Below are 26,967 nucleotides of genomic sequence, written 5' to 3'. Positions count from 1 at the left end.
TAAAGCTCAGTGAGCCTTAGCAACTTCTCATGGATATACTAGCAGATAGGGGCCAGGGATAGGGATAAAAACTGGTCTAGTTTTTGGTATAACTACCAACTTTGTACTACCTTGCTCTGATTGAAATGTTTTAGAAAATCTAGATAAAGTGTACTATAAGGTGGTGGTAGACTTATAGAAACTTGAAAGCAGAGTAACTACCAGACTACTGGGTTTCTCTGTGGGAAGAATTCAAAAATTAGACCAAGTGTTGAGAGTGGTTTCAGAACATCTCAAGGAACCTTTCCTAAAATCCCCTATACCACATTTGGTCCCACTTGAATGTTATGGTTCTTAAAATCTAATTAAGAATAGTAATTGTGTAATTGTTTTTCCTTCTTTAGATTGTTCCTTAAGGACAAGACAGTTTAAGGCTGTATCCCTGCCACTTGAGCAGAACCAGGTCTTCGAGATCAACATACTTTTCCTAATCCCAAGATGTTGCCTTTTACATTCTCAGAAGCAAGCAGAGGCACATGATTCTCAATGATATCACTATGCTAAATACTGCTGTGAAGTTTGGATTTTTTTTTTTTAAGGTATAGAGTATGTTTTTTTTATGAATTAACTCCAGGTTGTGCCTTCCATTATCCATGCAGTGTGTCATGAAGTTATTTTAACAGTAGTAGCTTTGTACATGAGGATAAAGATATTTTACTGTCATAATGTTTTAAACATTTTCTCCAAAGTTCCAAATTTCCAATTAGAAAGATAGTTGTGACTTTATGAAAACATGCTTAGTTGTTAACACTAATGCCATTTGTGTTTTAAGGTGTTACATAAAATTGACATGGAAGAGTTGATCAAGAAACTTTTAGGAAGTGAAATGTCTACTGCCTTTGGAAATTATTTGACTTGGCATGTTTTTTGTAACACACTAACTTTGAATAGTGTTGGCACAAGCTATGTTGCAGAGTCCTTTTGAAAGGAGTCATTCCAATAAGTGTTGGATTGTTTTGAATACTACTGAATATTTTAAATGCAGACTTTTAGTCAGAAACTAGAAACTAAAAATCAAGAAGCTGAAGTATTTCAGAAGGAAACTATTTGCTCTGAGTATCAACCAGGTGAAAAGTGCTTGTAGTGGTTCTTTTGGGTACTATAGTAGCTTGTTATGTTAAAAGAGTTTTCCACATATTCAAACTCTAATCCATAATTCATATTGTATAGTATACATGACACTTTACAAATGGATGAAGCTACAAGCGTGGTTGGGCTTGTTTCTGTGCTTGTACTTCTGTGAAAACTTGGCAATAAACTTATGTCTTAAAATAGTCAAAGTGTGGAATGACTTTTTAATCTCATAGCTTATCTGGAACAACTACGTTGACATTTGTCCTAATGGGCTGCAGTGCCTTAGCACATACTGTTCATTGCCACTCATTTGTGGTATGGGGGGGGGGCAAACTTTGAGATACAAACCAGAATTGGGGAAAATTGTACATATGATAGAGTGCTTTCCAACTGGCCAATACCTATCCTCTAGCAATTAAATGCAGGAGCTATAAACCATCTGGGCCTCTTAACTCAGGCATCCAAAATTACAAACTTCTAGGTTAGTGTTCTCACTGAATCTACATCCCCAGCTCAGTCTTAAACAGAACTGACCACCCCCCTAAAAAAAAAATTCTATACTACAGTGTTTCAAAATTTTAAGAATGGGTGAGAATTATGTTTTAAATTTTGAGAAATGGCTTCTCTAGAAAGATGGACATGGTAAACAATGACTCCTAAAAGGCCTAGAAGACTGGTACTGGGTACACTGGACTGGCAAGTTTTAGTGGAGAAAGGTATGTTTATTGCTTTAAGTGGGTCACAGAAGACAAGAAGTTAAGAACTTGAGATGAAACTGAACTGGCATCTTTAATGGCTTCATCTTCACAACTGATAAAGCGAGAAGTTTACCCTGGCACAAAGAAAGGGTAACAATGGAGCTCAGACAACTGTAAGGAGGACCTGAGTTCAAATCCCACCACTATCACACTCACACTACCTATTAACACCAGCTTCTAGCCTCCAGAGGTACCTGCACACAAACACAATTTAAAAATAAGACTTTTACCTGGGGGGCAGAGGCCAGCCAAGGTGACAGAACCTTAACTTAGAGGAGAAAAAAAAATTCTGGTAGCTCACTTTTTATTCTAACTAGGTTAACAATTTACCAACCAGAGATAAAGGTGACATAGTGCCTACTGTATTTGCAGTGTCTTAAGTCTGATTTTTTTCATATGCAGTAGAATTAGATCTGTAATGAATCAAGCAAAAACCTGGTATATTACCTTAAGAACTTAGCATTAAAAAGTACTAGTTCATTTGTTCAGCAAATATTAAATACTCACTGGCAAATAAATACTGTGTCAAGAACTTGGTAAATGGTGATAAAAATATAACTATCCTTGCACATCCTGACTAGCTTTGAGGTACAAGTGGTTTCTTTTGTCAATGGTGTAATTTTAAGTTTATGTTCAGTCATTAATGATATGTTCTGACAATTGAAAAAAATGCCATCTAGGGCATTTCCTAATCCCAGTTCATTCTCCAGTGAGTAGTTCCAAGAAGTCAAGTGGCTACTGACTATGCTTTCAATGTGAATTCTGTACGGTGTCCTTTATTCTAAATAGCAACATCACACTGAAGATCTAAGCTAAATGAAGCCAGACTGTCAAGCAGGGCTTGCTTTAGGAAGCACTATTAAGGGATTGATAAGTACCGAGGTTATTTCGTTTCTCATAGTACTATCTGAGGAAGGATTTGGTACAGTTGGAGAATAACTAAACAGGAATAACAGGCTTCCCAGGTCAGGGTTTCATTTAAAGATATATTAGTTCTCCACAAAGACAGCATTAATGTTTTTTTTTTTTTGTTTGTTTGTTTTAAATATTTGTTTATTGGACTTTGGAAAAGTAACACACATACTAAAAGGAAAATTAATTTGGCTTGTACACTTCTAGTACTTAGTAATGTCCTATTACTAATATTCACACAAAACATCTTTGCCCTGTTTTGGTGTGTCTTTATTTTAAGGCAGATGGTAAGCTATAGGTCTTGAGGTATGCTTTAGTTTCTGTGGGTGCAGAAAGAACTTAGGCTACAGAACAGTGATAGAATGTGGCCTATAGTGCTCTCAAACCTAGAAGCCAAGCAATGTAAGCTTCTGAGGAAATAGCATTAGTCACCTTGCTAACAAAGCCTTCTGAGTAGTCAGCAGTGTAGACTGCAATACTAAGTTACTTTTCTGCTGTTTCCCCCTCAAAGCAAGTTCTTTATGTTGATATGTCCAGTGTTGGTTAGGAACTACAAATACTATAGTCGTTTTCATTCTTTGCTTTACCATGGAGAGTGTCTTCCTCCATCTTGTTCTGAAGGATGAACAAAGGCTTGAGGTGTGCGTTTTAGAAGATAAACTGCAGCATGAAGGCCCCCGATGTTCACCCAGACTGTATGGACCTTTCGCCACAAATGTCCCATTCCAGATAATGCCTGGTACACACAAAAGGCAAAAGTCATTAGGCTGCCAATCTGCTTTTAAACCAACCTAGAATCTCTGCTACTTAAGAAATGTTACCGGTGGTGGACAAAGAGTTGGCTCAGAAGTTAAGAGCACTTACTGTTCTTCCAGAGGATCTAGATTCACTTTATGGCACCCATATGACAGCTAATATACTCTATAGCTCCAATTCTAGGGGATCCACAAAATGCCCTCTTCTGTCCTTTTGAGGATAGGTGAGTGTGTGTTTGTAAAGGAAGGGTCTCATTGAACCCAGAAACTCACTGGATGGCTACAATAACTGGCCAGCAAAGTTCTGGGCTCCTGTCTGACCAGCCTGCTGTGCCCCTACCCTGGCACTAGGGCCCAAGCCTTCTTTTAAGAATCCTAAAGTTATCTTAAGCTGAGATTTTAACTCTCATGTTGTGTACCTTGGTAAAACATTTCTTGTCCTGAGTAAGTAGTACAGCTCTGCCTGTCCCTGGTCTACATACACGGCTCATTTCCTGAAGGCAAGCTGGATATAGATTCCAGTTTCTCTTCTTGGAGCCCATCCTATAAAAGAAGATTGGGATCAGGTAAATATAATGGCACAATGGATGAAATGAATTATGGTACATCTTTCTGACTGAGAAGACAAACAGTAACGATAACAGGTGAAATCAAACTCCATTTAAAAGAGAAAAACCCAATTCTACCTTTTTCCAAAAGGCATATCTGTTACAACAATATCCACAGAAGCAGTTCTCAGTGGGAGGTTGCAGATATCCCACTGAACAGCATCAATGGGCAACCCCCAGGATGTTTTTCTGTGGAAACAAAAGAAAGATACTTCAATATATTTGCCCAGGCTATTGAGGTGTCATAGCAGATAAAGCCATTGCCTGATGACCTAAGCTTGATCCCTGGGGCTCACATGGTGGAAGGAGAGAACTGAATCCTTTGGTGTGACATCTAAACCCCTACCCTACTCTTGTACCAACATGTGAATAAATGTAACAAAGCAAAAAACATTCTGCAGTATTAATCTTTAAAGATCATTTTTCTAAAAAGATATGTTACAGTAACGTACAAGTTTTTTATATGGTTGAGACTGGTTTTCAAGCCAGGCGGTGGTGGCGCATGCTTTTGATCCCAGCACTTGGGAGGCTGAGGCAGGGAAATCTCTGTGAGTTCAAAGCCAACCTGGTCTGTTACACAGAGAAACCTTGTCTCAAAAAACAAAACAAAAACTCCAAAGATTGATTTTCAAAGGATGTATGGTTTCACACACAATTTTAAAAAGCACCAGGGGAAATGAGTTTACATGTAAAAGGTGTTTAAAAGGCCAGAGGAATGGCCCAGCTGGCAAAGGTGTCTGCCACTAAGCTTGACAAACAGAAGTTTCCTTGATACACAGGAAGAAGAGAACCATCTCCCACAAGCTGTCCTCTGACTTCTACACCATAGCACAGCTTCATGACACTCTCAGGCAAATACACATACACAAATAAACAAAAAAGACAAATACAAAAGGCTTCAGAGGCAAAGTGATCAGAGGATTTCAACAGGCCAAGGCCACAAGTCAAAATCACTAGTAATTTAGAAGTTATAGGGATGATTTTCATGCTGCTTTCAATTCACATTTTTATTTACTTTTTTGGGTTTTTTTCAGATAGGTTTACTCTGTAGTCATGGCTGTCCTGGAACTCACTCTAAAGACCAGACTGGCCTCAAAGTCACAGAGATCCACCCACCTCTGCCTCCCAAGTGCTGGGATTAAAGGTCACCACACCCTAGGTCAACTCACATTATTTTAGAAAAAAGCTAAATAAGTAAACTGTAGTAGTTCTGTATGATGGAATGCTGTGCAAACATAAACATTGGATTACTGTATATAAATATGTAAAAATACTGAAAGTATTTTCAAATTTGTGACATTAAAATGAACCTAGCTATGTACTGCAAATGTAAACAGTTGAATTTGGTAGCTCATATCTATAATCCCAGTATTGGGAGGTAAAGGCAGGATCACTGTGAGCCTGAGGTCAGCTGCACAATACAACGAGTTCAAAGTAAGATGGAGTTATAGGGTATGACCTTTTCAGGATAAATAAACCTATACTATAGCATATTATTTGAGGAATGGACACATGAATAATGAACAAAAAAGAGAAAATTGCAACAAAGTATGGAAATTGTTAATTATAAATGACTTTCAGTAAGCTAGGAGGTGTCTTCTCACACTATTCATTTGGATATAAAGATGTCACAAAGCATTGGCAATGAGTGATAATTCCAAGTCAGTATGAAGAGTGACTTAAAAAATGTAATGCAGTCTTTGAAGTTAAACTTACCCATCTTTAATCTGGCTTTTAGTCAATAGAGATGAGATATTATTTGCTGCTCTGTTCACTGCCAGAGGGTTGTTGTCCCCAGCAATATGGTAACAGTGAGACCACTCAGTAGCCCCCTATAAGACAAGAATGTTAAATATGCCACAAAAGGCGATTAAAGGGGAAATTGTTCAGTCAATTTTCAATAACATGCCAATCCATGCCATTTATTTCTTTAACACAAATGACCTCCCTGTTCTTTTTCTGCCTGGTGAATTTTCACTCACTGGAGATATGGCTCCAATGTCATCCACTGTGACATCAACATCAGCCCATACAAGAGACTACATCCCCTAAATAAATATGATTTTAAAAAATTAACCAATCTGCTGGTGGTGCCTAACTTTAATCCCAGCACTCAGGAGGCAGAGGCAGGTGGGTCTCTGTGACTTTGAGGCCAGCCTGGTCTACACAGCAAGTGTCAAGGCTGTTATATACAGAAACCCTGTCTCTGAAAAATAAAACACTCCCCCCATCTCCCACCAAATAACCAAACTAACCAGACCTATATTCTTGGATTGTGAGAGTTTAGATTTTAAAAGATTACCACCATGTATCTCTGAGAGGGTTTTGTAGTTAAGTACAAAATGTCAGCAGAATATAAATGCCAAGCAGTGACATGCTTGTGAAATGAGGTGACAACACACCATGGTACAGCTTTTGCCATGAAGACATGCATGCATGAATACAATACTTCATAACTTTGTATTTTGTTTAGACCCTTGAGGGTGCTGACATCTTCTAGCTCTTATTCTACAATGACTACAAAAAAAAAAGTGGGGGGGGGGGGGAATGTTCATGTATGCCAGAAACTGAGTGGGCAGGAAACAGAAGGAAAAGTCTCGGGTGATCCCTACCCACTGAAGATGGGGCTCCACTGGTAACAACCTTTGCCAACCATTTTTTCTTTTAAACTTTTAGTCCAATTTGCATTTCCTACCTCTGGTCAAATTACTTCTAAATCTCAAGAGTATTCCAGGCCATGTATTTGACACTTTGTGTGGACATGTGTTCACAGACACCTGGCAACTCTTCACAAATTCTATCATTTCCCAGCTAAAGTTTCTATAATGGTACCTTCACAGCTATTTTTACATGGGAATGGTGTCTATTTCTGTTGCATGTTTCTGGACACATGGTAACTACCTGGTATTTCATAGAAAAGTCATGGTTTAATTCTGGAAAACTACAGCTTTGTTTTCAGAATTCTCAACTGTAACTAAGCTCTCTGGTTCAGATCTCAAGCAGTAGTCACTCCCAGCCATCACTAGTGGAACATGCAGACTATGTGGTTTCCTCCTGGATCTTAACTCCTGGCCAAAGTCAGACCATACATTTTCTAATTACACTATGGATTACTTTTTCCCTTTGTGGGTTGCTTTGGGCTTATTCATCTGTCCCATTTCTGCACACTCAACACAATCTGTGGTGGTACTTTTTTTTTTTTTTTTTTTTGATTTTTCGAGACAGGGTTTCTCTGTAATGCTTTGGAGCCAGTCCTGGAACTAGCTCTTGCAGACCAGGCTCAACTCAAGAGACCCACCTGCCTCTGTCTCTCCAGGCAATCTGTGGTACTTCTGTGCAGTTTCTTTTTACTGGCTTTTGATAAAATCTGGAATATTTCACTGTTTCACTGTGAACTCCTGCCCTATCAGTCACTTACAGATACATAGGTGATGTAATTCACCCAATCTCAACAGTTCTCTACCTACAAGATCCCTTTCTCACTATGTGGTGGTGCATGCCTGTAATACCAGCATTTGGAAGAGGCTGAGGAAGGAGGATTGCAATGAACTCAGTGCCAGCCTGTGCTACATACCAAGACCCTGCCTCAAAAAGGTTAAAAAAAAATCTTTCCAAGTCTTATTTTGCCTTCTGTAGTTTTTATTTTATTTTTTTTTTTTTTATTTTACTTTTTATTTTTTTCAGACAGGGTTTCTCTATGTAGCCCTGACTTTCTTAGAACTCATTCTGAAGACCAGGGCTAGCCTCTAACTCAGACACCTACTTGCTTCTGCCTCCCAAGTGCTAGGATTAAAAGCAGGGCTACTACTGCCCAGTGACTTCTTTAGTTTTTATGAGTGAGGTAGAAATTCTGAAAATTATTTAAGGCCACTGGGTATGTAGTTTTGTCAGATTTCTTAAAACATATAAAGAAACTTTTTAAAAAGAAAGCTTTTTCTGCCATTTCTCTGGGGGGTAGACAGATCTCTGTCTTTCTCTTTTCTCCCTGCATCCCTCCCCCCACTCCCTTCCCCCAATAAAATTTCCTTTCCATGTAAAAAACAAACAACAAAAAAGAAAACAGGTAAAAAGACTGACTGTGGTAGTTTGTGACCTTGATAGGCAAGGCAAATCTCTGTGAGTTCAATGCCAACCAGGGCTACATAGTAAGACCCTATCTACAAACAAACAAACATAAAGAATGCTCATAGGTGGTGGGCTTGTTTCTAGTTTTGTTTTGCAGTGCTAAAAACTAAGTCCAGGACCTCTGGTATGCCAGGCAAGTACCAGGCACTGAGTTACACCTCTGTTGGTTTTTCCTGTCATAACTGAACTTGTTAGCTTCAGGAACCTCTAATTATATGGAGATGAAAACTAACTTCCTCCAGTTTATGATAACTTCAATTATCCTCTGCTATTCAACCTAGTAGTTCATCCATCTATTGTAGAAAAAGGGTTTATCAGTTTGACATTTTTAGCTCCTCTGGGAACCAGAAAACAAATGTCAATATCTAGTTGTATGGCACTTGGTGGTTTGAAATAAATGGCATATCACTTGCTTATATAAAAATAAAGAGGTGTTATTACCTCTATTGGTATTGCCCCTGTTCCACACATTGGATCCACTATTACATCAGTAGGTTTAGGTTCACAGAGCCTGCAGGGAGAAAACAAATCAGCACATGTGAGATCAGCCACAACCTTAGACATTCCTAAAGGTTAGGACATAGGCATAAAGGAAGAACAGCAATCTATGGTCTGAAAGTCAGCCTGGGGCTGGCACTTAATAGTAGTGCTCACCTATGTGTACAAAGCTTTGGGTTTCAGACTCAATGCTGGAGAAGAAAAAGAAAGAGGAAGCAAGAATTGTTATCCCAGAACTAGGGAAGCTGAGCTGGGAAGATTTTTTAGTGGTCATTTGCTGACAACGAGACATTCAGTATCCTTTCCTTTTTGTTCTTAATTGTAGAGATAACATCTTTAACATAAAATAGCTGCTTTAACTTTACACTTATTTCACCGAATCCTTCTAACAACCCCATTACCACTTAACAAATAAAACATGCAAAGAAACAATTTTTCCTAGAACCTAAAACGAGGCAATAGTCAGGACTACAGGAAGTGTTGCTTACCTCCTCTGTGTAGTGCCAATCCTTAGGTCACTAAGCTTTGTCTGTTCTAACCTTTTCATGTTCTGTTTGAGACCCTGCACCATGCATGTTAATGATTTCCCTCATAAGAAAGGTTCTTACGTAAGCCTGTAATGTCAGTCATTGCTAATGGGCCAGGAGTGCGCATTTGATCAAAATATGTCACTCAAATCTTAAGAATTTGGAATAAAGAGCAAGAAGCCCTTGGCTGTGTGAGCTAGTCATGTGCAACTAGAGGGACATATCTTTAAATGATGGGCAGCCGTGTGCACAGGTGAGCTGAGCAAAAGCCCATAAGCTTTCAAGTGACAGAAAAGCAGTCTCCTGAGTTTTCTACCATCTGGTTTCTATACTTTATGTGTAATGGATATTTTACCTGCATGCATATCTGCATCACAGATGAGCAGTACCTGTTGAAGCCAGAGAGTTATCAGATCCTTTGAAACTGGAGTTATAAACAATTGTGAGCCACCGCACTGGTGCTAGGAATTGAATCCAGAACCTCTGGAAGAGCAGCCAGTGCTCTTATGGCACTATGCCTTCTTTCCAGCCCCGTAGTCTCTACCTTTCTTGAGATGACTTTCAAAATTTTTTTGTGGGTTTGGAATAATGTTTGCTCATCTCTCCAATCACCCCATCCTCAGCATAATTCTTACTCTGTGAGGAAATGTGCTTTGCGTACACACTTATGTTTGCCCACATGCATGTGAAGGCCAGAGGTCAACAATGGGCATCTCTCCCCTCCGCTCCGCTCCCTTCCCCTACACACACACACACACACACACACACACACACACACACACACAGATTTTGTGGGGGGGTTGTTTGTTTGTTTGTTTTGAGAAAGGATCTCTCTACAGAGCTCTAGCCGTCCTGGAATTCACTATGTAGACCAGGCTAGCCTTGAATTCCTGGAGATCTGTCTGCCTCTGCTCCCAAGTGCTGAGATTAAAGGTTTGTGCTACTATGCCTGTCTGGGCATCTTTCTCAATTGCTCTTCACCTCACTTTTTGAGAAAGGGTCCTGCATAACCTGAAGCTCACAAATTAGTTAGACTTGCTGGCCAGAAAGCCCCAGGGTTCCTCCTGTCTCAGTGCATATGCTGCTGCTGCTAAGTCAAACCCTTATGCTTGAGCAGACACTTTACTGAGCTACTTCCTCGACTCTGTCATCACTTTTTTATTCTATTGAGAATACTTGCACCCAAAGTAACTCTTTGTATGCTGGTTTCTATAATCACAGTTAGAGGCAGACAATCAATGTCAATTGAATGAAGTTTAGGAGTGCTTTCTTTAACTTTTCTGTTATCAAGTTCATATGATCCAGTTGTGAGGAACTATGAATCCACACATGACCAGGATAAAAGAGGAAGCAAGGACTAGAAAGAAAATATACTTATATAACTCATTTGGACACTGTACAGGATGAGACAATCTGTCTATGTTTCTGCATTCAGTTTCCATGAACAAACTTTTTACTAATGCATATGTATTTTTGTCTCTCTGTATATATGCACATGTGTATGTACATCTGTACAGGTACCAATGCAGGCCACAAGAGAGTGTTGGAAGAGGGTATAGAATGGGAATTAAAGACAGCTGTAAGCTGCCAGATATGGGTACTGGGAACTGAACTCTGGTCCTCTGGGAGAACAGCAAGAACCAGTAACTGCTGAGCCATCTCTACAACCCCAAAGTCAGCTACCACTCTGTTTTTTAAAGTATGTGTATGTGTGCATGTTTGGATACATATGTGCATGTAAATGCTGATGCCTGCAGAAGGCAGAGGCTTGAATCCCCTGGAGCTGTAGTTGCAGGTCATTATTATCTATGGCATGCACTCTGAGCCATCTTTCCAGCATGAATAAATCTTTTCTTCTTTTTCTTTTGTGTTTATGTGGACTACTACACAACTAGAAAGAAGACACTAATAACAGAAAAATGACAACAGCAAAGGGTTGCTGGCTTTGTACTTCTGAAAGTCCCAAAATGATCCATGGGCTGCTGCTAGTATTTAACATTTAAGAATATGAGTAAGTGGGGTGTGGTAATGGGTACTATGATTCCAACACCCAGGATACCAAGGCTGGCCTATGCTGCATAGCAACACCTTCACTCAATATACAAGTTCTATATTCATTTACACACTGTAAGGCTCTCTCTTGTTTGCTTCACTGTATAAAAACAAAGCCCAGTAAATCTGGCTCTAGATCCTAAAAAAGGATATCCTTTCTCAACAGAAACAGCCAATCCACTGAAGATATACACAACACTACCACTCTCACTTTATAATCAAGAATACTAACACACCATCTAAGCACACAACAGTGAATACTGGAGGAAAAAAGGTGATTTTATAATTCTAACTAAGAAATATTCTTTTAGAAAATGTGTGTTTTAAAGCAAGATTCAGAGCAAAGTATCCATTGCAATATAGACAAAAAATCCCCTTCTGTTACCTGAGCATTCCATAGGCAAGAGTTGACCTAAGAGTTGTAGGTCCAAAATGTGTAATATTTCTTCGATGGAGACTCTCCTCTGTCAATGCAATGCCAACAATGACTTCATTATCATGGATGTTCAGGAGAACCTACATCAAATCCAACAAAAGAAACAGTTGGCATTATTCAAACTGCACTTATTACCAAGACTTTTTTTTTTTTTTTTAATGCAGGGCCTTAGGTGAATCTCATGAGTTTGAGGCTAGGCTGATCTACATAGTGAGTTCCTGGAGAGCCAAGGCTACACAGAGAGAACCTGTCTTGAAGCCCCCACTCCCACCACCCCCCCAAAAAAAGCAGTGCCTTAGCTGGGTGTGGGCCTGCCTTCCAAGTGCTTTAATCCTGGTACTTAGGAGGCAGAGGCAGGTGGATCTTGTGAGTTCAAGGCCAGCCTGGGTTACATAGTGAGTTCCAGGTCAAACAAGACTAAATAAAAAAACCCTGTCTCAAACAAAATGAAACAAAAAAACAACAGAATAAATTTAAAAGAATACAGTAAAACAGGGCTTCAGACTCACGACTGGCTTGAATTTCTTATGTAGATAGCTAGACTGAAACTCTCTGCCTCACAAATGCTTGGATCATAAGTAGGAGATATATATCTGCCTTATTAAGACTTTCTGAATTTTTAAGATAAAACAAAATCAAAACAACTTTCTTATTCAGAGCTGGGGAGATGACTCAGTGAAGAGAGTTCTCACTCACAAACATGAAGACCTGGGCTTGGATTCCCAGCACCCAGAGAAAAGCCAGGCATGGCTTGTACACATATAACCACAATGCACAAAAACTTTCCTTTTAGAAAATTTTTATTTTTTTTATGTGTGAGTATTTTGCCTGAATGTGTATCTGTGCACCACATGCACACATGGTATCCATGGAGACCAGAAAAAGGTATTAGATCCTAGGGAACCGGAGTTACAGACAGTTGTGAACTGCCTGCCATATGGGTGCTAGGATTAAACCTGTATCTTCTGAAAGAGCAGCTAGTTATTTTAACCACTGAATCATCTCTCTAGCCCACACAAACTTTCTGAGTGAATTACACTTTACATGCTTACTATACTTCCACCATGTGTCCTCGGAATTAAACTCAGGTCAGCAGCCTTTGTGGCAAGTCTATCTACCCACTGAGCCATTTCTTGAACCCAGAGGTATATAAACCTTAAATACATACATATTTCTGTGAGCTTTGAGCTACATACAGTAACTTTTAGAAGGCTCCCTTTGCTTCCTTCCTGGCCAACATGCAGAGTGATCATTAATCTGACCACTATTACAAATTAGTTGGAACTTCACAAAAATATATGTATATAAACTATTTTTATTTAATTTTAAAATACTTTATTCTTTTCACTCACTATATATACAAGCTAGATATTGCTAGATTATCTCTTAGATTTTACTATATTAGTATATTTTGATGGCATGGCTTTAAAATATGAATGTATGAGTACCTGTGTGTTTTATTGCTGTTTAAGATAGGGTTTCACTGGGCAGTGGTGGCGCACACCTTTAATCCCAGCACTTTGGAGGAAGAAGCAAGCTGATCGCTGAGTTTGTGGTCAGCCTGGTCTACAGAGTGAGCTCTAGGATAGCCAGTTTTACAAAGAGAAACCATGTCTCAAAAAGCAAAAAACCAGACAGGGTTTCACTATGCACTCTTGCTGGCCTAGAACTCATTATTATAGACCAGGCTGGCTTTCAAATAACAGAGATCTGCCCATCTCTGCCTCATAAATCAAAGGCATAGGTCACCATACTTGGACTACATATATTTTTAAAATTATTACATTTTGGGGGGAAAATACTTCTAACATACTTAAGTGCAACAAGCCTACTTTCACAGCAGACTCTCAAACACACCTTTTCTCCAGAGTTGACACTGTGTCACATTTGCTTTATCAACTACTATCTTCTTAGTATTCCTAATTCAAAAGTATGCTATGAAGATAAACTCTAAAGATTGGGTAATCTTCCCCTTAGAATGGACTCATCATGGCTTTACCAAAGGAGCTGACACTCTAACATGCAAGGCCCTGCTCTACACATCTTACTTGCATGGCCTCATTTCCTACAAATGCACTTGAGCCTAGAACACAGAGCCTTCAGATCATATGCTCTTCATATTGTAATTTAACAAGGCAGTGTGGCTCCATGATTTGTCCTGTGTCACCTTGCTAATTTCTGGACATGGCTGTTCTTTAGCCTATTCATTCTCATGGCAGCTGTTTAAGGGAATATGAGGAATTGTACTAGTCTGACATTTTTTAAAGAAAAGTTACAAAGAAAATGACATGCCCCAGATGTAAAGTATCCCAAAAGCAACAGAAATTTACTTCTTGGTAAAAAGGGACCTATATAAGCCACCAGAAATTTAAGGAACATAATTACTATTATTCACATTAGTCACCCAGTAGTCAAAGGATAATCAAGCTAACAGGAGGCATTTGGTTTTAAGAACCTAGCCATTTTGAAAAATAAGCAGAACTACAGCCAGGTGTTGATGGCACTCAGGAGGTAGAGGCAGGCGGATCTCAATAATTTCAAGGCCAGCCTGGTCTACAAGATAGCTTCCAAAGCCACAGAGAAACCTTGTCTCTTGAAAAACTTAAAAAAAAAAAAAAAAAAAAAAAAAAAAACCAAAAGGGATTAGCTAGAAAACCCAGACTTGAAGATCTGAAAATCATATTCCACTATGGTGTAGTAACAGAACTCTGCAACTAAGATTTAGTAAGTTTTTTTTTTTTTTTTTTTTTAAGATAAATTTACAACCTAGAAGTCCACATAATGTGGGAAAATACTAGGTTAGAAATCAGAGGACTGGGGGTTGGAGAGATGGCTCAGAGGTTAAGGCACTGGCTGCTCTTCCAGAGGTCCTGAGTTCAATTCCCAGCAACCACATGGTGGCTCATAACCATCTGTAATGAGATCTGGTGCCTTCTTCTGGCCTGCATGCATGCAGGCAGGCAGATTACTGTATACATGATAAATAATTTTTTTTTAAAAAGAAATTAGAGGACTATGTAGATGCAGCTTAGAAGTAGAGTCTACTATGTACAAGGTCCTGGGTCCACAGTATAAAAAAAGGACTCACCTGACAGTGGTGGCGCACACCTTTGGTCCCAGCACTGGGGAGGCAAAGGCAGGTGGATCTCTGTGAGTTTGAAGCCAGCCTGGTCTAAAGAGCTAGTTCCAGGACAGGCTCCAAAGCAATACAGAGAAACCCTGTCTCAAAAAACCAACAAATGACTCATCTTTCATCTGCTGGAAACAGTAATGCCAAGTTCAGAGACAGAGTACACCTGAGGGTTTCTCAAGTCAGGCTTTCTACATAATCCTTGCTGTCCCAGAACTCACTATGTAGGCCTGGCTTGCCTCAAACTCACAAAAGATCCTCTGCCTCCTGATTGCTAGGACTAAGGGGGCATGCCACCATTACTTAAGTTCTGACAGCATATACCCACTGAGTACTCAGCATATACCAATATACTATCCAAACACTTTAAACCATTATTTCATTTCCCTTCCATTGTATATATACCTTCAAGGTATATATACTATTATTGGCTTCATCTGAAACAAAGGCTCAAAGAGACAAATCTTGTCCAATTCTAGAGAGTTTCAGAGTAAAATTTCAATCTATACCTAGCCATCTATCTCCACAGACCATGCAATTCCTAACTACATCCTCCTAGCTTTATGGCCACTGTTTTCCTATACCTGCACTAGGTTAGTCTGGAAATTCTACAAATGTATGAGAACCTTTTTTTTTTCTCTTTTATGTGCAAGTATGAGGAAGCCAGTTTACAATGAGTGTCTTTCTACTATTCTACCTTATTTGTGTGGCAGGGTCTTCTACTGATCCTGTGTCTTGCTGTTTTGGCTGGAGTGTCCAATCAGCTCCAGGGTACTGTTTGTCTCTACCTATCAGTGCTAGGGTTAACATGCATACACATCTGTTTACAGCTTTCCAAACTCAGGTCCTCATGCTTGCTCAGCAAGCACTTCACCCACTGAGTCATCTTTCCAGCCCCATTCCAGTCATTAATCATCAGTCAAAGCTAATACCCACCTCTACATCAAAGTTGGTCATATCAGCCTTCCACTTAAAATACTCTTGAACAGAACCCCCAAAATCCCTCGCAGCCTCATTTGAGGTAAAACAATGTTTCTCTCCTGCTCTATTGCAGGTGACTCTAAACTTTTGTACTTGTGGTTCAGTTTCTTCTCTTAAGCTTTCACCAGTTTCATCTTTGCAAGATGCCAAGACATCACCCACTAAGGTTGATACTTCTTCTTTGATGGCTGGATTTTCATAATAGTCCAAGATACGTGACTCTGAAGTGCTGCTGGCAAACTTCTTACTGCCTTTCACTTCTGCTTTGTCTCCTTGTCCACAGTTGTCCTTCTCTTTACCTGTACTCTGATTTGTCTTTCTGCGCTTTGCTTTCTTCTTCTTGAAACTGGTGTTAATTTGCCAGACTTTTAAAGGGTCAGACCATGGGAGCTTTCCAGCCAATTCTTCAAAGTCCTTTAGAACTTCTTCCTGCAAAGGATGGAGAATGAAACCCTTTTGTTTCTCGCTATTTTAGCTCAACAAATAAATGCCTACTTTCTTTATTGACAGCTCTGGTCTTTATAATAGAGGTGTGGGAATGCAGAAGCAAATAAATTCAGCAATTAAGGAAATCCCAGTGTGAATGATAAGTGAGGGAACACAAACACTGTACTACTATAGATAATAGAGCAGAAGGCAGATCAGACATACAGCATTGAGGAATGCCTGTAAAGGGAAGCATGGGATGGATGCAGCTGAGGGGAAGAAGGCAACCAGTCTAGATGACTTCCTTTCAGATCTTCTGAATTTGAACAAATTTTTTGAGGTTTAAAAATGTCATCTGTCCAGATTTTAAATAGTATGATCATCTTTTTGGGGTTTTATTTTTTATTTTATTTTATTTTATTTTTTGTATTTTTGAGACAGGGTCTCTTCTCTATAGCCCTGGCTGTCCTAGAACTGGCTCTGTAGCCCAGGCTGGTGTAGAACTCACAGACATTCACCTGCCTCTGCCTCTCAAGTGCTGGGATTAAAGATGCATACCACCACACCTGGTTCATATGATTATATTTTTTAAAAAGTAAGTTTGGTGGTGCCTGCCCTGTCAAGTTCTGCTCTTCCAGTTTGCCTACAGTACTAAGCATGATCTATGGTTACTGGGTTTATGAACTGTTTACTAGCAAGGCCACTCCTGTAAATGCATGGTGGAAAAACCCAAACTACCTTGACCTTTGCTATAGGCCACACACCTACAACAGCAGAGGCATAAAAAGAGTGGTTAATATACAGCTGCCCAAGGTGGGTTTACTGTCACAGGGTTGTAATCCCAGCTATGACAAAGTTGCAAGTTCAGGCTTTCCTGAGCTAAAGTGGGTTAAAGGCCAACCTAGATAACTTATTAACACCCTATCTTAAAATAAAAGGTAAGAGGGCCAAGGGATCTAATTCAGTGGTTCGGTGTATGGGGTCCTAAATTCAACTGCTAGTACTACAAGAGTAAAGGACAAAGAAGCAGTTACTGGATGATATTTAAATGTGAAGTACAGGAGGCTGCTATCCAATAGAGCAAGCACTAGTCAAGCAGAGCTATAGAATCTATATAACAACCACAGTATAGATGTTTAAATGACTTAAAGCTCCAGAAGTCGTACACACCTTTAATCCCAGGCAAGACAGATGGATCTCTGTGAGCTTGAGGCCAGCCTGGTCTAAAACAAAACTAAACAAAATCTTTAGGAAATGAAATACTCAGTTTCTCAGTCACTTCAGCCACATTATATATTCCAACCTAGCTGTTAGCATGCTGTATCAATCCACTTTTTTCAAATTTTTTTGTTTACAGTTGGTAGGAGTTAAGTGTGCTTTGTCTGCTTACTCTAAAACCTCTATTCCCATGAAGCCAGAAAGGAAGTAAAGTTTAAACTAATTCATTCAGTAGAATAAAATTTATAGTTCAATAAAACAATAAAAAAGAGAAAAGAAAGGATGAAAAGATTTGTTCATCCCCAGTCAGTCCAAAGAGGGCTCTTCTTGGTCTAGAAAACCCTCAGGGTCTCACCCTCAGGACCTTCTTAAAAAGGACAGGCCTAAGAGAAACTATCTCATTCAGATGTAAGTTCAAAACTTATAATCAAAAGGATGAAGGGCAAGGAAACAGAAGCAGGACAGGAAAGAAATAGCGGGGGGGGGGGGGGTCACCACAGAACAGTATTAAGAAATATGATTTACTCTGGAGGCAGAGATAGGTGGATCTCTGTGAGTTGGAAGCCAGCCTGGTCTACTGAGCAAATTCTAGGACAGGCTCCAAAGCTACAGAGAAACCCTGACTCGAAAACACAAACCAAGAAAAAAAGAAAAAAGAAAAAAAAAAAAAAAAGAATGCATTTGTATACAGGGCTGGAGAGATAGCTCAGGAGTTAGGAGCACTGCTGTTCTTCCAAGGGTCCAGAGTTCAATTCCCAGCAACCACATAGTGGCTCACAACCATCTATAATGAGATCTGGTGATCTGTGGTGGCATGCTGGCAAAAACACTGTATACATAATCAATAAGTAAATCTTAATATATGTATGTATATATGTATATATGTGTGTGTGTGTGTGTGTGTGTGTGTGTATGATTTAAAGACAAAGACATAAAAAATAAGCAGACTCAAGCAGCAAGGAAATGAGGTGAGTCACCAGGAGATGAAGGAGTCTATATAGAGTTTAAAGAAAATATAAAATAAAAAAATAAATAAAAGTTAAAGCAGGAGTTAGGCCCATGATGCAGTTGGTAAAGTTACTGTTATACAAGCATGAGGACCTGAGCAATTCCTCAACACACATGTAAAAAAGCAGGCACTGGAGTAGAGGAGAGAGGAAGATCCCTGAGGTTTTCTCACTAGCCAGCCTAGGTGAAAGTTGAGTTCTAGGTTCACCAAGAGACCCTATCTCAAAAAATAAGGTGGACCAGGTGGTGGTGGCAGATGCCTTTAATCCCAGCACTCTTGAGGCTGAGTCAGGTGGACCTCCCTGAGTATGAGGCAAGCCTAGTCTACAGAGTAAGTTCTAGAACAGGCTCCAAAGCCACAAGAGAAACCCTGACTCCAGAAAAATAAACAAAATACAAAACTCCAGAACAAATAAACAAACCAAACAAAAACCAAGGTGGAGGAGGCTTGAAAGTTGACTCAGTGATTAAGATGACTTATTGTAGAGGACTTTAGCTTGGATCCCATCATCCACATGGTAGTTCACAATATTTACAACTTCAGTTCTAGGGAATCCTGCTCCCTCTTTTGACCTGTGAGCACCAGGCGCATGTATGTGGTGCACATAAACACACATAGACAAAACACCCATGTACATTTAAAAAAATAAAAAAGAGAATAAGATGAAGATAAGAGTGCTCATGTATACATAAATACCAGCAAAAACAACACTGAAATCAGTATTTATAGAATCCTGCTGAAAAACAGTAAAGGATATGGAGAAAAGAAAAGCAAATAGCATGACAATGAGCAAGAGTTAAAAAGAACTAAAGACAAAATGATAGAAAAAAAAAAAGAAAATAATTAAGACATACTTATTTACCTAAGAACTTTACAATTTACAATAATTTAAGATATTTTCCAGAAAGTTAAAGTATACTGACATGTCCTGACAAAGAATTATCAACAGTAAGAGATACTCAAACTTAAAATGACTTCAAAGAAATCTGGGTTTTTCTTTGTTTTTTGGTTATTACACAGAAAGAAACAATAAGGAAGAAATATTTATCAAGATGAACTCAAGACTCTTCACAACATCAATCGCTAGAAGAAAATGAACACTGACTCCCAGGCTCTTTCTAGAAGGGAAGACTAGTTCTTTACACTCCAACTAACAGAACATACACAGATAAACATCCCTCAACTCAGGTCAACAACATAACTAGAAACGGCCAGGAATAGGGGCTATGCTAACAATGGCAGGAGTATCTCTTCAAATGCAAGCCTAGCCTGGGCTATAGAGCAAAACCTCATCTTCAAAACAAATAAGCAAATAGTGAAGGACAAGAAATGCACCTTTATCCATTTGGCTTTAAGACTAAAATAAAAATAAAGTGTGGATTGTGACTATAAAACAGAAGCAAGTATAATAGGAAAGAGAAGTAATTTAAGAATGCTGCAACCCTCATCACTTACACTTACAGGTCAAAGGACAGAAGTACAAGCAGACAGGGTATATTTACAGGCCCAACACTAAGGAAGTTAAACAATAAAAATCAGAATGGAATGGAAATGGAAAAAAAACATGACAATTTCATCTGCAATCATAGCAGGGATATAAAAAAATAGATTAGATAGATAATACCAAGTTGTAATTTATAAAGCTAACAACTAGGACACATATATATAAGAGTTCTAAATGCTCAGGGCAGCACTAAAGACAAAAATGAATCTAAGGGATTACAATACTACTGCTTCTAAAAGTTGAAAGTTATTTTCGTAGGTAATAAACTTTTTTAGCTATTTTCAATGGATATGCCTTTAGGGCTGTTTGAATTTTTTTGTAGGCTATGGAAGGTTCCATTAGCCTTTTTGTTGCTGTTTAAATTTTTTTACTAGGACCTAACAAGGAAAGTGCTTTATTAAGCTCCCTTCCTTCCCCCCAAATCAGTTTGATTGATCTGGGAATACTTTGGTTATTCAAAATAATCTGGAAAATTAATAAAGACCAGAGAATTAGACAGCATACCACAGTTCTTTTTAAGAAAGATTATCTCTAAGAAAGACATTAACATAACATTGACAGAAAATGTTTTAAGCACTTGACTCTGGAAACCTGGCCAGAAAGGGATGTAGGAAAAAAACATGAAGTGTTACTGAGGCCTATTTTCAACTTTCACATTAAATAGCAGCTGAATATTTAGGACTCAGATGATAAATACAGGCTAGAGACAAAGCTGTTGTCCTAACAACTGAAGGGGTATTAAATGTTGCTTTGGCTTCACTTCAAAACATGAAACTGAAACAGGACAAAAGCAAAGTGGAGACGGAATGCTACTGTGCTCTTTCTTTCATGTGCTGGAAGCAATTCTAGTTTCAAACCATATGTACTATAGGCCAAGCTAATCTAAGACTCTCTGGTCAATTTTTTCTTCTATAAACTTCAGAGTTTTTTGTTTTTGTTTTTTTTTTTTTTTTAAACACTGACCTTTAAAAGCAGCTTTTGGGATGGACTGTCAAGAGATTTCTGCATTTTAATGAAAAAGCTTGTGATCACGTATTTGGTACATACAAGGCTCTTGCTTTATTCCTAACATTGTATACAATAGCAAAGCTACTGACAGACAGGCAGTACATAATAGAAAACAATCTCTTTGGGAAAAATGACTAAGAATCAACTACCATGCTTGGAATAGCTCACCTTTGTATTTTTGAACTGGTAATCTTTAAACTCCTGAACAACCACAAACAAGTTATCAACTGATCTCAGACAATGAACCTAGGGAGGAAAACAAATGTTAGAATGTTAGAAACTTCTAAAAATATTTTTTAATAACATAGCTATCTACAGTTAAATATTAAAAAAGAAAAAAAAAGGGACAAAAATGTGTCATTTTGATTTTGAGGTAGAGTCTTGCTATGTTATTCTGGCTCACGATTCCCCTGATTCGTTCTTCCCAGTACTTGGATTAACAAAGCACCTCATATCTGTATCTTTGTTGTTGTTTTTTTCAAGACAGGATCTCTCTGTGCAGCCTGGCTTTCCAGGAACACACTCTGTAGACCAGGCTGGCCTTGAACTCAGACATCTGCCTGCCTTTGCCTCTTGAGTGCTCAGCTCATATCTATCTTTTATATTTTTTTCCCCCTGGTTTGGAGAAGGGAAAAATGTAAACATAAAATTTTCTCGTCCTGGGTGTTCCATTCTTTGGTTACCCACCAGTTCCTGCTTTTTGCCAGACAAAGGGCCAGTGAGATAAAAGTACAACAGTTTGAGATGTAGGCAACAATACTAGTTTGGAGAAGGGGAAAATGTAAACACGGGTGGAGCTTTATCAAACTTCTTTCATGGCTTGCAGTGGTATGTTGTGCACCGCAGCGGCAAAGAGCACGAGATTTGAGAGCTGGATATACAAGTGCATGCCTGAAATCCCAGGATCCTGAGGTACAACAAGGGAGAACAAGAGTTCATTCACTTTTGTAAAGAAATCTAGGCTAACCTTGGCTATGTCAGACTTGTTTCTGTTTCAACCTCCTACCTCCCCAAAAATCCACATGGGATTTAAGCTCTAGTTTTGTGATGGCTGAGTTACTGAAGACAAATTACTTTTCTTCTTAAACCTAATGATTAATGCCAAGAGAAATAGTGCCCAATCTTCACAAGTATTTTCTCGATGCTGAGGGCATCGAGAAAATAGTTGTTTACCAATAAATAAATACCATAACTATTTTGTGGGTGCCAACTACAAGCTTGGGATACACTGGCAAGATAAAACAATACCTAAAAAAAAAATCTCCAGACAATAATCTATGCCCTATGTCACTTGTGTGGTAATGAGACATCTTGTAACCTCTGTACTAATGAGATGTCAGTTTGCTAACCCTTCTTCTCAACTGCAGTCATGCATAATTACTTTTGATCAAGAATGTCTCTGACACAGATGAAATGGAATATCTGCTTTAACTTCTGCTAATTTTTATTATTACTTATCTACTTATGTGTTTATTTATTTATTTTTGGTTTTTCAGGACAGGGTTTCTCTGTGTAGCTTTGAAGCCTGTCCTGGCCCTTGCTCTGTAGACCAGGCTAGCCTCGAACTCACAGAGATCCACCTGCCTCTGCCTCCTAAGTGCTGGGATTAAAGGAGTGAGCCACCAACACCCGGCCTGCTATGATCAGTTCTAAACCATAGTAAACTAACACTAAAATGCACTAAACTGAATACACATTATAAACATTTAACAGTGTACACTGAAAAATACAGTCAATTTCAGACATCAGTACACAACAGAAAACCCAAAGATACTTTGGAGCAGAAAAAAAGCAAAGTATTTCCAAGGGTTCTACAAACCAAGTTAGAAGTCTAATTTAAATACTATTTTGTCCAAACCTGAGCCAGACTTTCCACTGCAATATCAAAATATATCTTGCCCCGGTCTTTGCTGATTCTGCATGATGACTTCAGTTTCTCTCTCACTTCGTCTGCAGCTGTTTGCTCAAAGCCAGTAGGCACAGTGGCTCCGATAGTGGCTCGGAGATGCTCAGAATCACTTCTGAGGCCTCCTTCTATCACTGGCACAGACTTATCATTCTCATGAAGGTTCATATCCAAGAGTTGGTTGGTAGCTTCTTGAGTGTCAGGCATGATGGAAATGTTTCTAAAAGGCCTAACAGTCCCTTTAAAGGCAATACAGAAAAGAAAAACAAACAAACAAATCTCAGTCTCTTTTCATATTTCAAATGCATGTACCAGAATTAAAACTGTACTGTCATGTAAGTAAGGGCAGAGATTGAAGACAGTGAAGCATGATTAAACAAGCAACATACAGGCATGTAAGAGAAAAGAAGGCAAAGCAGAGCATTTCCCTAACATGCAGTGTTTGGTTGGGGGGGGGGGGTCATCTGTGTGGGCAAGCGGCATCTTACTACTATACTTGTTAACATGAAAACAGAACTCCTCCCATCTTGTCCCTCCAGCTAGCAGTTCAGAATTTGGCGGTTGGAATTCTTGCTTTAGGTCCAAAAGACACCAAAGCAAGTTAATCCTGACCTCAAACTGGGAACTAAATAACCTCTCTCAAAGTTAGAGTTTAATGAGAATAACACAATTCTGGGCTAATGATCAAAACTTTTTAGTGTGTGGGTAGAGTATGTATTTTCTTCCCTCTAGTTAAGTGGGCAGTGAATTTAATAAAGATTAACACAACTTCCACTATCTAAATTACAAAGATCTGAAACCTCACTACACGGTGACTTTGAAATGATATGCATCCAGGGGAGATGCTGAAAATACATTAATTTACTAACACAAACTAACACTAACACTATGAATGTTTGTGCAGGTAGAAGGGGCTGCTGCGGTGTTACCGTGCCGGAGGATCCGCCATTAGGTTTTTCAAAGGAGTTATGACTTAGGCTAACACCTTCGCTGTCCCTACGCTGTACCAAGGACAGGCCACAGAAGTCACCACGGTTACTCCGTGTCACTATGTATAGAACTCCACCTTTACAGGCAGATCGGAAAATTGATAGGTGGCTCAGACCGAAGGGAGTCGGTCTCCCACTCCCACCCGCGATGAGGCCCGGCGAGAGGCCAGATGCTCCGTCCCGGCACCGACTCACAAAGTCACCGCTGCCCTCCCTCCAACCCGCCTACCCGGCCACTCCCACCCGGGCCAGTTACCGTCGGCAAGCACAGACCCTTCCGGCTGCCGCACCTGCGAGCACGGCGCGCTCAGCGCACGCTGCCGGAAGCCGCATTCCACTCCGGAAACGGAAGTCAGGCTTTGGGGGTCATGGTTCTCCCGCGCTCGGGGTGGGCTCGTGATGAGACGAGCGTGCGCATAAAGCTGTGCGCGGTTGGCTGCATTCTGAACCGGAACAGGAAGAGCTGCCGGCGGGTCACCTGCCCAGAGGTAACCTCTGTGGAGGGCGTAGCCATAGCAAACGCTGAGTCAGCTCTTCAGTTGTGCCGGGCAGTTTGCGTCAAGCATCTAACGTTTGGGTGCGACCACGACTTGATTCCCGTTTTAAAGTCAGAGAAACTAGGCCCAGAGAGATTAGCCGGCCCCATTCCCGTCTCGCATAGCAGTTTTTGCTTGGGATTTATTTTTGAGATAGAAGTCTCACTATGTAGCCCTGACTGGCTTGAAACTCACAGAAAGCCACCGTCTCTGCCTCTACCGCGGAGTGCCGAGATTAAAGATGTGTGTCACCACACTCGGCTTGGTTTCTGCAAGGGTTGAGCAAGCTGGGCTGTAACTAGAGTATAGTCCACAGCCTGATCTGTGGTTTCATACTGCATTTTTTTTTTTATATTGACCGTTACTACACTGTTGTGTATTTCATGTTTTTCTTTATATTTTAAAGGTTACATTTTGTAGTTACCTTACATTTTAGTTCTTGTGTGCGGGAAGGGAGTATGTGTGCCACATCTGAGGTCACAGGACAACTTGCAGGCGTTGGTTCTCTCCACCACGTGGGTTCTAGTGATCCAACTCAGGTCACCAGTATTAGCAGCAACTGCCTTTACCCTCTAAAACGTCTCAGTAGCCCCAAATGCAACATTTCAAAAAGGAAACTTAGAACTCAACAAAAAGGGAACTGATTTTTTTTTTTTTTTTTTTTTTTTTTAAGTGATGGTGGTGGGAAAAGGGCTCAGTGATTAAGATCTGCGCTTCCAGAGGATTCGAGTTTTGTTCCCAGCACCCACTCATATCGTGCGCCCACAATTGCCTGTAAATTCAGTTCCGGGGTTCTCCAAGGACACTGTGATGTGTACATACATTCTCCCCCCCCTGACCCCAACTTAAAAAAAATAATAATAATTAAAAGTTTTAGTGGCTGCGCAGCAGCAGAAACATAGAGCCAGACTGTCCCTATCAGCAGGGACAATGAGTAAGGTAAAACCAGATCCTTGGCTTGGATGCAGCAAAGAAGTTTGGGACCAGTAGTGTTTTAGCTTATTAAAAACAGAGGTTTGATATAGATGTGTGCCACCAAGCCTGACCATCTGAATTTATCTGCAGAACCCACATGGTGACTCCCCCTTACTTCCACATGTATGCTATGAGAACCCCACCCCTTTAAATAATTTGGGCGGGGGGGGGGGGTCAGGGAGGTGGTGCACAGCCTAACCTCAGCACTTGAGAGACAGTAGTGGGCAGATTTCGAGTTTGAGGCCAGCCTGGTCTACAGAGTGAATTCCAGAACAACCATGGCTACACAGAGGATCCCTGGAGGGGGGCAGATACACACTCAAGAGGAAAATAAAGCACATCTGAGAGCATAGGCGTGGGCTCCTCAAAAAGGAGCGCACTTTATAAAGAAAGATAGTTTTAGCATAGATTTTAAACCTAGGAGTTAAGAGTAAGCTAACTCTTAGTGGCTCTGAAGGTACATGTCAAATGAAAAAGGAGGCTTATCCCTTTTTATTTTTTCATAAATGGGATTATAGGATGCTTCAGAAATGCCTTGGATGAGATTACAATCTGATAAAACAAGGAGCCACTAGTGTTGTACAAGGGGTTAGGACATGCCCTTTACTGTAAATAGAGTTTCTGACGAGAGTCCTAGAAGATTATAGGTTTATAGATGGGAAAGGTGAAAGGCCTCAAGCAGATGCTGTTGAGAAAGAGGCTCCTTTTGCTCCTTGGGTCCTTGTAATTTCCCCTTTCCTACCTCATAAAGGACTTGCATCAGATAATACAGCTAACCAATAAGTATGTGAAATTATGGTCAATATCACTAATCATTAGAGAAATGTGAATTAGCACTAACTTCATGATACCTCTTCAAATGGCAAGTTTGAAAAGCAAGAGTCACCTCTTATGTTCTAGGGAGGATATGGAGCAGTGAAATGTTGTTACTGCTGATCCAAATGTTCTAGCAACGTTAGAATTCAGTTTAACGTTTCTCTCTCTCTCTCTTTTTTTTCTATTTCTTCCTTTCTTTTTTCTTTTTCTTCTTTTGGTTTTTCGAGACAGGGTTTCTCTGTATTGCTTTGGAGGTTGTCCCGAAACTCGCTCTGTAGACCAGGCTGGCCTCGAACTCACAGAGATCTGTCTGCCTCTGTCTTGAAAGTGCTGGGATTAAAGGCAGGCACCACCAACTCCCAGCTTCAGTTTAATGTTTCTGAAAAAGGTGTAACATATGATCACCACCCTACCTATTCTACCAGTATATACTCAGAAGTGGAAACATGTTCAAACAAGAAGTTATTCATATATGCATTGCATATAGGCCCAAAGTAGAAACAACCTGAATATCCATAAGATGATAGACAAACAGATGTGATGAATATGCAAAATAGGCTAGCATTAGTCATAAAAACTATTGTTCAAAATTTTAAATTGTTGTGGTATGTGATACAAACTAGTGCTTCACATGTGTTAAGTAAGCACCCTGCCATAAACTACCTCCATAGTTGTTCATAAAAAG

The 26,967-nt window shown here is 39.7% G+C and overlaps 1 protein-coding gene across 1 annotated transcript; it reads right to left on the bottom strand.

The window, feature by feature from the left end:
- Positions 1-3,257: 3,257 nt before the first annotated feature.
- On the bottom strand, positions 3,258-24,266 carry Thumpd3 (THUMP domain containing 3). Its single transcript, XM_051203620.1, has 10 exons — positions 24,212-24,266; positions 22,919-23,205; positions 21,229-21,306; positions 15,851-16,324; positions 11,734-11,864; positions 8,713-8,782; positions 5,863-5,978; positions 4,225-4,335; positions 3,958-4,081; positions 3,258-3,519 (listed from the first exon to the last, which is right to left on the bottom strand). Exons 2-10 carry the CDS (start codon positions 23,171-23,173, stop codon positions 3,367-3,369), a joined length of 1,512 nt encoding a protein of 503 aa, XP_051059577.1. The 5' UTR covers positions 23,174-23,205; positions 24,212-24,266; the 3' UTR covers positions 3,258-3,366.
- Positions 24,267-26,967: the final 2,701 nt, after the last annotated feature.

Source organism: Phodopus roborovskii, unplaced genomic scaffold, assembly GCF_943737965.1.
Source record: "Phodopus roborovskii unplaced genomic scaffold, PHOROB, whole genome shotgun sequence".
Classification (NCBI taxonomy): Eukaryota; Metazoa; Chordata; class Mammalia; order Rodentia; family Cricetidae; genus Phodopus; species Phodopus roborovskii.
Note: the sequence above shows the minus strand (reverse complement) of the source record. Positions and strands in the feature narration are given on the sequence as shown.